This window comes from Bison bison, unplaced genomic scaffold, assembly GCF_000754665.1.
Source record: "Bison bison bison isolate TAMUID 2011002044 unplaced genomic scaffold, Bison_UMD1.0 scf7180017864256, whole genome shotgun sequence".
Lineage (NCBI taxonomy): Eukaryota > Metazoa > Chordata > Mammalia > Artiodactyla > Bovidae > Bison > Bison bison.
Window position 1 is genome coordinate 746,214 of NW_011494828.1, and position 12,497 is coordinate 758,710.

At 45.5% G+C, this 12,497-nt stretch overlaps 1 protein-coding gene across 1 annotated transcript in view; it reads left to right on the top strand.

Annotated features, from left to right (window-relative positions):
- The window catches only part of LOC104994360 (chromosome unknown open reading frame, human C1orf228), a 46,640-nt gene that overhangs the window by 32,911 nt on the left and 1,232 nt on the right, over window positions 1-12,497 (top strand). Inside the window, exon 6 of the mRNA XM_010847892.1 lies at window positions 12,302-12,480. Coding sequence (XP_010846194.1) covers window positions 12,302-12,480 — 179 coding nt within the window. The remainder of the gene's footprint in view (window positions 1-12,301; window positions 12,481-12,497) is intronic.

Genomic DNA, 12,497 nt, shown 5'->3' on the forward strand with positions numbered 1-12,497 from the left:
AAGCTGAAACTCCAGTACTTTGGCCACCTCATGCGAAGAATTGACTCATTGGAAAAGACTCTGGTGCTGGGAGGGATTGGGGGCAGGAGGAGAAGGGGATAACAGAGGATGAGATGGATGGATGGCATCACTGACTCAATGGATGTGAGTCTGAGTGAACTCCGGGAGTTGGTGATGGATAAGGAGGCCTGGCGTGCTGCGATTCATGGGTTCACAAAGAGTCGGACACAACTGAGCGACTGAGCTGAACTGAACTTCTTATAACAAGCCACCCCAATTTTAGTGTCATAAAACGATCGCTATTTTATTGTCACATATTATGTAGGTCAGGAATTTGAAGGTGATTCATAATTTATCTCTGCTCCATGATATCCAGGGCCTCAGCTGAAAGACAGCGGGGGCCACAACAGGAACTAGAGTGAAGCTAGTGACCATCACTGCTTTTTCCTTTTCTCTCAGGCTCCAATATGGCTCCATGTGGCACTCTTACTGACACTGCATTTTTTGTTTGTTTGTTTGTTTTTATTTTTGGTTGCACTGGATTTTCGTTGTGTTGGACTTCCCTGGTGGCTCAGACGGTAAAGCGTCTGCCTACAATGCAGGAGACCCGGGTTCGATCCCTGGGTTGGGAAGATCCTCTGGAGAAGGAAATGGCAATCCACTCCAGTACTCTTGCCTGGAAAATCCCATGGATGGAGGAGCGTGGTAGGCTACAGCCCATGGGGTCGCAAAGAGTCGGACACGACTGAGCGACTTCACTTGCAGTTGGGCTTGGGTCTTCGTTGCTGCATGCAGTTTTCTCTAGTTGCAGCAAACGGGGGTCTTGGTTGCAGTGTGCAGGCTTCTCATTGAGGTGACTTCTCTTGTTTGGAGCACAAGTGTTCAACACATAGGCTTCAGCAGTTGTGGCTGGTGGGTTCTAGAGCACAGGCTCAGTAGTTGTGGCACAAGGACTTGGTTGCTCTGCAGCATGTGGAATCTTCCCAGACCGGGGATTGAACCTGTGTCCCCTACATTAGCAGGTGGATTCTCACCCACTGTACTACCAGGGAAACCCTTACCAATTCTGTTTTTATATAACATTTTGATAGGTTGTTCATCATAAATTGTTTTGCTTTTTTTTTTTTTGGCTGCACTGGGTCTTCACTGAAGTTTGCAGGCTTCTCACTGTGGTGGCTTCTCTTGTTGCAGAGCACAAGTTCTGGAGCACAGGGGCTCAGTCATTGTGGCTTGTGGGCCTCTCTAGTTGCAATTTGAGGAGTTAGTGCTCCTCAGCTTTGTGGGATCTTAGTTCCCTGATCAGGGATCAACCCCTCGTCCCCTGCATCGGGAGGCGGATTCTCAACCACTGGACAACCAGGAAAGCCCCTTGCTCTCATTTTTTAATTGTATTAAAAAGTATCTTTCTGGAGCCTATTATACAGAGTGAAGTAAGCCAGAAGGACAAACACCAATACAGTATACTAACGCATATATATGGAATTTAGAAAGATGGTAATGATAACCCTGTAAGAATAAAAAAAATAATAATAAAAATAAAAAGTATCTTTCTTGATTACTGGATTTTGGCCCCTCCCTTCAATTTTGCAGCATAGGCAGATGCCTCACTTGCCTTGCCCTAGTCCCAGCCTTGAGCTGCACCAGCAGACTGGGGCTTGTGCTGGGTCCTGAAGGTGGGACTCAGAGCTGGGCCTGTGCCCTGCAGCACACCTTCACGTGGCCTCTCCCTGTAGCTCTGTGGCTTAGGCTTCTCTGAGCTCAGTGGCCAGATTCCCAGAGGGGGCAGCCTGAGCAAGCTTCCAAGACACTCCAGACCAAAGCTGCATAGCATTTCTTGACCTAGCTTCATAAGTCACATAGTGTCACTTCCTGCCCAGACTCAAGGGAAGCAAGCAGCTTCTACCTCTTGATGGGAGGAGGATCAAATAATTTTATGACCAAGTTTTAAAACGACTGCAGTGGGACGTGTGGCACCTGGGGCACATGTGTGGTGCTGGCTCTATGTCTGTCTAGGTGAGATAAGATTCTCTTTCTTCCTCTTTCTTCCCTTTCTCAATATTCTCATGCAGTTTCCTGAAATATGTCTGTCTGTCTGAGCTGGATTTTGTAACATTATGTCTCCCCCACAGCCATGCAGGGGCCCCAGGAGGAGCTGTGGTTCAGGGAGCCCCATGAGCCCCGTCTTGAAGGTCGTGGGGAATGCCTTGCCCTTCCAGGTTCTTACAAAGAGTGGAAGAGGAAACCTGAGACCAAGTCATGGCTTTCTGGTCCCCACTGCAGCAGATTCTGATTGTCCATTCTCATCTGTTATTCACTTTCTCATAGAAATAACCAGGGAAAAAGTTCTGACACCTACATCTGCTAATTTCTGAGGATTTTTTTTCCCCATAGAATTAAGATTTTAGAATTTTTTAAAATAATGATCCCATTCAACCTAAAAGAGTCAAAATTAAAATTAAGGGGGGACTTCTCCAAAGTGGTCCTGCCTGGAATTTATCTCCATTTATAATGACTCTGAAGTGAAAAATGGCAGTTTCCTCCCAGGGAGGATTGCTATTCCAGGAATTAGTGGCAGATGGGGACTTAATCATCACTCACTGGTCTCCCTCCCTGAAGAGAAATGTCAAAGTCACAAACTTTTTTGGAAGGAGAAATTAATTCTGTTGGGAATCTGAAATATATATCTGTGTGGATAAATATATTAGTATCTGTTACAAATAAATTATCTTAGGATCATAAAAATTACTATGTATGACTTAATAAGAAACTGACCCATCACTGTAAATTAATTTGCCAAATGTATGCTTACCCAAAAATCAACTGGCCAGATGACCAATTTGCTGAGTGCCCAGTTCACCAAATCACCAACTTACTGAAAATATGTTTACTTTAAATATTTAAAGTATAAGGACTTGCCTGGTAGTCCAGTAGTTAAGAACCTGCCTTCCAATACAGGGAACACAGGTTCGATCCCTGGCTGGGGAACTAAGATCCCACATGCCATGGGGCAATGAAGCTCGAACATCAAAACTAGAGAGGCCCAAGCACCACAATGAAGACCCAGGGCAGTCAAAAATAAAAAAGTTAAAGTGTATAGCAGCTCCTCTTGGTTGTATTGGTAGGGCCTAAGAGAACTGGGAGGAGCCAGAACTTCTGAGTTTGCAGAAGTTCTGTCCCTCCATACCCACTTCCTACCCTTCATTGGCCCCCTTCTCTGGCCCTTGCGCTCCCTTTCTCTGCTGAACCCCCTCCCATCCCCTCTTCTCTCAAGGATGGGCAGTCTCGGCCATATAGCATGGTGACTTCCAGCAAGTTCTCTCATCAGCTCTCCCCTCCTTGCTCCTACCCACTGCCACCGCAGCCTCAGAGAGCTCAGGCAAAGACAAATGAAGATTCCTTAAAATTGCTGCCATGAAGGCAACATGAAAGACGTTATATTCAAACTTTGCAGAAATCCACAAAAGCTGTTAAGTCAATCCATCTATATTCATTACCTATTGCTTATATAATAAGTCACTCTAAAATCCAGTAGATAAAAAAAGAAGATGAACATTTATTATCTCCCAGTTTTTGTGGATCAGAAATCTGGGAGCAGCTTAACTGAGTGGTTCTGGCTCAAGGTGTGTCATATGGTTGCAGTCAGGTGGTCAGCTTGGGCTGTCATCACCCAAAGGTGTGACCAGGCCTGGAGGACCCACTTCCAGGATGGCTCACTTACTCATTGGCAAGCTAGTGCTGGCTGTCAGCAGGAAGCCTCTGTTCTTCACCACGTGGATCTTGCTATAGGGCTGCTTGAGTGTTCTGACAACGTGTCAGCTGGCTTCTCCTGGAGCAAGTGATCCAAGAGACAGCAGAGAGGAAGCTCCAGTATCTTTTATAATCTAATTTCTGAAGCTGCATATGTCACTTCTGTTTTACTCTCTTCATTGGAAGGCAGTCACTAAGCTGACCCCACACACAAGGGGAGGAGAGAATTGGGCTCCACCTCTTGAAAGGAGACATACTGAAAACTTTGTGGACATACTTCTTTTTGGTCCGCACCTTGCAGTAAGCGAGATTTTAGTGAAAGTCGTTCTGTCGTTCTGTTTAGTGAGTCGTTCCGTTCAGTCGTGTCCGACTTTTGCGACCCCATGGAGTGTAGCCCACCAGGCTCCTCCGTACGTGGGATTTCCCGGGCAAGAATACTGAAGTGATTACCCATTTCGCAGCGCAGCCATTCCGCAGCGCCACTGGAAAGGGAAGCAAAGCTCTGTATGGATGGCACTGAGGTGGACGTCTTAAGTGTGACCAGTAGGTGGCAGTCTTGCCTGGGTGTGACGAAAAGGACAGGACACTGGTTTTCGCCAGCTGTAGGAGTAAAGACCTCACTTTCACTTTTTACTTTCACGCACTGGAGAAGGAAATGGCAACCCACTCCAGTGTTCTTGCCTGGAGAATCCCAGGGACGGGGGAGCCTGGTGGGCTGCCGTCTATGGGGTCGCACAGAGTCGGACACGACTGAAGCGACTTAGCAGCAGCAGCAGCAGCAGCAGGAGCAAAGAATTGTAAAAACTAACTTCATCAGAGCTGAGAGCGCTGGAAACGGCTGCCTGACAGAGCCACAATTCCCAGATGCAGTGCCATTTCTGAGACACATGAACGTGAAGCCTGCTGCTACAGCTCTGTCTCCTCTTCACTGAGATCCCTCGGGCAAGTCTTTGTTCTGGGTTTCTGCATCTATCAGACAGGTGATCACAGAGCTTGCTTTCGGTGCTGACAGGCTATGGGCTCTGTGGTTCCTCTTTGGATTGGAGGAATCCTTCCCCTTGCACTGCAGTTTCCTTCAAGCGTTGGTGGCATGCTCCTTGCATGTTTTGTTTACTGGGTCTCAGTCAATGCCAGCGCTGTAGTTGAGAGGTACCCAATGCGTTACTTGTCAAACTAATGGGCATGGGCCCTGCAGAGCTGCTTATCAGCCTCACTGGGCATGAGCTCTCAATTCCAAATCCTCCTGATCACATCCTCCTCCCTGAGGACTCTGATCCCTTCCTTCCCAGACCCACGCTGTCCTGGCTTCCTCCTTTCTCTCTGGACACTACTTCTTAGCCTTTCATACATTCCTGTTCTTCCACCAGTCCCTTAGGTATTGGTTTCTTTTTCTCCTAGGAGTCAATCCCAGGTCGTCTTCTCTTCTTTTCTTTTTGGTTCTGTGGCACCTCACCCACTCCCGTGGTTTTAATTACCATGTATAATGATAGAAATAATAGCTCTTGGAGCAGGAAATGGCAACCCACTCCAGTATTCTTGCCTGGGAAATCCCATGGACAGAGAAGCCTCGCAGGCTATAGAAGGGCCTTTTTTAAAAGGTTGCAAAAGAGTTGGACACAATATAGTGACTAAACAAAAACAACAACGTTTAATTAAAGTGAGTTACAAGCATGCTGATACTAAATATGTTGCTTTTCATGGCAAAGTTCTTTTGGTACGTATTTACATTTCAAATATACAAAGGTAAAACAATCCAGTAAGCTTAGATTCCAGGGAACATCTCCTGGTCAGAAGGTAATCATTTCAGTCTCATTTTATGCACATGAGGGGTTTGAGTATGATGGGAGAGTAGCCCCCTAAAAAAAAAAAGAAGAAGGAAATAATAATAGCTCACAAATAGATGGGGGGAAAGTGGAAACAGTAACAGATTTAACTTTCTTGGGTTCCAAAATCACTGTGGATGGTGAGTGCAGCCATGAAATTAAAAGATGCCTGCTCTTTGAAAGAAAAGCTATGACAAACCTAGATAGCATATTAAAAAGCAGAGACATCACTCCGCCAACAAAGATTCATACAATTAAAGCTATGGTTTTTCCAGTAGTCATGTATGGATGTGAGAGTTGGACCATAAAGAAAGCTGAGTGCCGAAGAATTGATGCTTTCGAATTGTGGTGCTGGAGAAAACTCTCAAGAGTCCCTTGGACAGCAAAGAGATCAAACCAGTCAGTCCTAAAGGAAATCAACCCTGAATATTCACTGGAAGGACTGATGCTGAAGCTGAAGTTCCAGTACTTTGACCAACTGATGCGAAGACTGGACTCATTGGAAAAGACCCTGCTGCTGGGAAAAATTGAAGGCAAAAGGAGAAGGGGACAACAGAGGGTGAGATAGTTGGATGGCATCACTGACTCAATGGACATGAGTTTAAGCCAACTCTGGGAGATAATGAAGGACAGGGAAGCCGGGCATGCTGCAGTCCACGGGGTCCCAAAGAGTCAAGACGACTTAGAGACTGAACAACAATGATGCCTTTAGATAGAGTTATTGACTATATGCTAAGTACTGCTCTAGCTCTTTCCTCCTTGAGTCTTCACAACAAGCTGATGAGGCAGGCGTCACTATTACTTTGGTTTTGTGGTTGAGGGTCAGAGTGGCTGGGTGGCTGCTGTGCAGCTGAAATCTCTCTCCTGAGCCTGAGGACCTGACCCTCACATTCACTTGCCTTCTAGACATCTCCCCTTGGATGTCACTGACCATGTTCAGAATTAGAATCCTGATATTCCTACTCCAAACCTTTCATTCTCTGAGGTTCCAGTCTTAGCAAAACAAGCACCCAATCAACTCAGGCTGGACATATGGGTAATCATCATCTCCTCTTGCTTCCCACCTTCAACCAACTTCTAACAAGACCAGTCAACTCTAATTCAGTATCATTCAGATCTGCTCCCCCTTCTCCATTCAGTCTCCACTGCTGTAATTCAAGTCTTTGTATTTCTCACATCTACACTGACCTCCATCTCTCCCTCATGGCGCGACACAGTCTCTTTTCCTGGTCCTCCACCAAAGAGGATGCAGTGGGGCTTAGTTTAATGGAGAAGAATATGAGTTTTGGAATCCAACAGAGTTATTTCACTACTCATTAGCTATTTGACCTGGGGCAAGCTTGTCAATATTTCCAAGTCTTAAGTCTTCTCTGAAATGAAAGATGAGAAAACATCTGCTCTATAGGGTGGTGGGTGCATGCAAAGCCTCCAGAAGCTGAGGCTGGCTTGTCTTAGCTCTACCACCCATCTCACAGCCTTGGTTCTCACTCAATGATCTAGCACCCTGTGTGCCAGCCACACCTCCCAGCTTGCCTGGCCACCAGGGTGGCACACACTATCCAACATGGCACCCGCCACATTCTTCCTTCCTTCTCTTCTCCTCATGGCCTTGCCAGTTCACTGCCACCTTCTCCACCCCCTCAACATGCCCTCACACCAGCCCAGCTGTTCCCATGGCTCTTTTAACACATCATAAATGCCAGTTTCTTTACTGGTACTCCCCATTAAACTGTCATCCCTGAGGGCGGGGATTGTATCTTAGGCCTCCTGATAACCCTAGCACAGGGATCTGGCACAGAGAAGATGCTCAAGAAGTCTTTTGTTAGATGAATGAATCAACCAGTGAATAAATCCACGGCAGCTTCAATTTAGGCCAGTTGGATGTTGTCAGCACCACAGGCTTCAGGCAAAGCTGCCAAAGGTCTCCTTTCTGCTTTCTGAATGAGTCTGATACAATGAGTAACTAGCACAGGGTATAGAGTTGTAACCAGCTGTGGTTCTTTAGGAGACATTTGGGCAGGAACTAGCACTTCCACTTTGGCTGTAAACAGTGACAGCTGTGAAATTTAAAACTCAATAAAAAGTGATTCAGTGAATAAATTTTTATTTTGTAAAGGATCTACATGCATAATCAAGGAGCAGATACATAATCAATTAAGCCTCAAGCATTGGTGTAAAGTGAACAGACAGAACCAGATGTTTGTCTCCTGAAGTGCTTGGTCCCATGTGGGTGGAGAATGCCATTGTTGGTCAGGGAAATGTCACTGAAATATCTTCATCTATTCATTTTTAGCCTGAATGTTCACTGAATCATTTCTTGATGCAGGAAGAACTCTCTGAGGTACAGGGAGGCAGTTTTTCCAGGGCATCCTGGCACTAAGGTGCCACCAGCTCGTGCCTGACAAGTACCCAGCTAGTACTGAGAGCTGTGCTGTAGCTGACCAGGCCCCTGTAGTCAGATATAAGGAGGAAACAAGTATTCAGACCCCAAAACCAAGCAGCATTAATTCAAGAAAAAGGAAGAAAAGGTTTCATGACCAAAAAATAAAAGAACAAGTGAGAAAGACTTGGGGATTGTGGCACTAGGCTAGAGCTGCCAAGTGTCCAGAGGCATCCCAGGCTTCATTTTTGTCCAAGTGGAAAAGTGTTTGGGGGAATCCAGGGAGGCTCAGTGTGCTGGTGGCTTTCCCTCCACACTGTTGCTGTCTCTGATTCCAAATTAGAACCATACCTGAGTAATCAGAGGTTGGAGTGAAGCATAGCTGGGATTGCAAGGGCTTCTTCAGTAGAACTGGATGCAAGAGAAAGTGCAGAAGCAGTGGCCAGCTGTTTCTGAATCAGGTTGGCCCACAAGGGAAAAGGGCTGCCCCAGAAGGCCTGCCCCCAGACTGTCAAGAACTGGAAGAGGTAGCACCAGACATCCTTGAGAATTTTACTCCTGGGAGGATAATTCTTTGATTCTGTGATTGGGAACACCAGGCTGAGACAAAGTAAGGTTTATTCCAACAATGCAAGGCTGGTTCAATATCCCAAAATCAACCAATTTAATCTACCAAGTTAACAGGCTAATGAAGAAAAATCACATTATTAGATCAATCAGTGCAGAAAATGCATGTGACAAAATTCAACACTCATTTGTAATTAAAAATTCTCAGAAAAATAGGACTAGAGAAGAGCTTCCCTGGGTATTCTGTGGCAGGACAGTGGTTAGGACTCCACACTTTCATTTCCAAGGGCCTGGGTTTAATCCCTGCTTAGGGAACTAAGATCCTGCAAGCCACATGGCATGACCGAAAAAAAAAAAAAAAGGGAAAAGAGAGAGAGAACTTCCCAACTTGATAAAAGGCATCTACCAGGAAAAAAAAAAAAAAATCTACAGCTAACATTATACTTAATAAAGAAAGACTGAATGCTTTCCCTGGAAATTCAGGAACAGAGCCAGCATGTCTGCTAAAGGATTACTTCTAGCAAAAGAAAAATAATCCTAGGAGACAATTCCCATAGAGACAGGTCTTTCACATTTCTGCATATACTGTAAAAGACATACTTAATGCTCTTCATTCCAGACTACATTTTCAAGGATGTTTGTTTGGCAAACAGTTTTGGAAAATATAGTTTCCCCCTTTATAGCAAAGGGCAGGCATGCTTGCTGACTACTATATAGCATTCAAGTTCTCTGAAATCAGGATTCCTCTTTGTAATGAAATCCATCTGTGTTACTTCCATGCTATATGAGGGCAAAGGGAACTGATACAAAAAAAAAAAAAACATAATATCAATACTAAGAATTTAAAAGGTGACATCGTTATAGATGGTACATTCATTAAAATGATTTTTAATGATATAATGAAAACTTCTTTCAATATGTTTGAAAATTTAGATGAAAACAGCTAGAAAATAAAATTTACTAAAACAGGCTTAGAAGTAGAAAACCCAAATAGCCCTCTAACGGTTAAAGAAAATTAATCAGTAATTAATTTTTCCATAGGATCAGAAGCTTCAGAGAATTCTATCAAACATTCAACAAAAAAAATTCTAGGTTTACACAAATTCTTCCAAAGATTAGAAAAAGATAGTACATCTTTTCCAAAATTCTCTTTTACAGATTTTCCTGGAGGAGTGGCCATAGTACAGGAATAGATACCAGTCTTGGAGAGTTATAATCAGTTAAGAAAACAGTTAAGAAAACAAATGTAGCTAAGTGTACTCTGGTTTCTCTTCAGATGATTTATCTTTTACTCTTTACTAAAGATTTCCTGGAGAGGAAAGTGTGGGAGGTTGCCTTATTTCTCATCCAAAAGGGAAAGTTTCCAATGTTTCATCTATTAGATATGACGCTTGTTATAGCTTTCTATAGATAGCTCTTACCAGATTGAGATTTAATTTTGTCAAACTTTTTTTTCTATGAAGATGATATATGTGCTTTCCCAGATGGCACGTTATTCTTTTTACATACTGCTGGATTCAATTTGCTAATATTTTGTGAAGAATTTTTGCACCTATGTTCACAAGTAAATGTGCTATATAATTTGTGTAAAAAAAAAAGAAAAGTAAAAAAGTCGCTCAGTTGTGTCTGACTCTGCGACCCTATGGATTATACAGTCCATGAAATTCTCCAGGCCAGAGTACTAGAGTTGGTAGCCTGTCCCTTCTCCAGCGAATCTTCCCAACCCAGGAATTGAACTGGGGTCTCCTGCATTGCAGGCGGATTCTTTACCAACTAAGCTATCAGGGAAACCCAATAATTTCTGTAAAGCCTCACTTAACAGCTGGGGCAGGGAACCAGACAGCCTATTTCCTAACCTACAGCTTAAACTTGAAACTGCCTTCTAATGCAAGTTGGTCCTACCTTCTACTTTTCAGAACCTACTTGTATTTCTACACATCAGGAATTGTTGTTCAGTTGCTGAGTCCGACTCTTTTGTGACTCCATGGACTATGTAGCCCACCAGGCTCCTCTGTCCATGGGATTTTCCAGGCAAGAGAATTTCCTTTTCCAGGAGATCTTACCCACCCAGGGACTGAAATTGTCTCCTTTGCAGGGAGATTCCTTACCACTCAGCTACCTAGGAAGTCCACAAAGTCTACATATTTAGCTTCAAATAAGTAAAACCTCAAAAGATCACACCACCAGTCTCAATCGTTCTTCTTCACAGAAGTCTTTGCTAAGACACAAAAGGTAACCAGAAGAGAAAGTGAACCACGAAAGCATGTATTTCTCTACCATCAGTGCTCATTCTCCCAGATACTCCCTTATGACCTGTGGTGCCTTTGCACTACCAACAAAAGCCCTTCTTCCAATGTAGAGAATTATCCCTAAATATGTTCTTACTTCCCTGGTAACTGTCAGTAAAGAATCCGCCTCCAATGCAGGAATCAGCCTGCAATGCAGGAGACCCGGGTTCCATTCCTGGGTCCGGAAAATTCCCCTGGAGAAGGAAATGGCACCCTACTCCAGTATTCTTCCCTGGAAAATCCCAAGGACAGAGAAGCCTGGCGGGCTCCAGGCCACGGGGTCTCAAGAGTCGGACACGACTTAGCGACTAAACCATCACCATCACCATGTTCTTACTGGGTAAGATGTCCTAACAAGAAAATAAAACGGGTAACTTTAGTTATTAAAACATAATATAATGTTGCATTTTGATATGCAAATAAGCTAATCAGGGAAACAACTTTGCCCCTCGGAGTAAGTGAAGAGAGAGACTGGTGGCACTGACTCTCAAGCTGAGGGAGAGCGCATTTCTGTCTTCCACGGCCGCAAGCTCCGACACACCCCACCCCACCCACCGTGTTTATCCGGTGTACCACCGCATTACCATCCAGTTCTGTCTCCCTCTGGTTCCTCCTTCTTACAAAAATATTCCGCCCTCCTCCATCTTCCCAGGTATTCCCACAGCCCACGGACCCAGTTTACAGCACTTGTTACCAAACTGGTCTGGGGCACAGTAGGCTTCCTATGCAGATTGGCCGAAAGGCTGAGTTACAGCTGGAATGACTGGGAAGTAGCTACAGAAAATCCCCTCAATAAAGTCTAGTCCCCTTCCTCCTTCCTAACCCAATCTTTCCCTCCTTTTTCCACCACTTCCTAGCTGTGGTACCCTAGGCAAGTGCTTTACCCCTCTGTGCCTCATCCCCTCAAATGTAAAATGGGGATTACAATTGTGCTGGTGCAAAGCGGACCTCGTCGGTCCCAATACCGGCAGCGGGATACCGAGAGCGCTCAGCACAGAGCCTGGGCAAACAAGGCCTGGACCAGGGTTCGTCAGAAACTCAAAGTTTCTCTAAACTTCTGTCAGCCTTGTCTCTTTTCTCATTTTCTGCCACACATCCCCAGCCACCTGCTCTGTCGCCTTCTCACCCCCTGTCTTTCCCCATCCTGTTTCCCTCTGAAGACCCGACCCCTCCCTCCGCCACAAAACCTACTAGATTCCTCAAAGGCGGAAGGCAGCCCTGCCTCTGCGCGGCCTTCAGCTTTTTCAGCCTCTAAGCCTCAAAGCCTTCCTCTTCCCGCTCTAGCTGCTTCTGTGAATCCCGGGGGACCTCGGCCCCCTCCTCCCTCTCCTCTTTAACCCCCAGTTCCAGGAGGGCAGGGCCAGCTGTCCCCACGCCTGGCACATTGTTGGCCAGAAACAGGTGCTACGAAAGGTCGATAAAGAAGGGGGAGGGTGCTTCCTTGCCGGGGTGGGGAGTGGAGCGGCCGGCCTCTCCAGCGCCTCTGCCTTCCCCAGCCATCGAGCTGATCAAGGACCTGGTCAACTACGATGTGTGCCCAGCGCTGCTCAAGGGCCTCGTAGCGCTACTGATACCGTCCTTCAAGGAGACCAGCAAACTGCAGTCCCAGATCGTCAGCGGTAGGGATCCGCTCCGATTGGGGGGTGGCCACCGGCGGGGCAGGAGGGAGAAGCCGGTTCCTCCCAGTCTCAC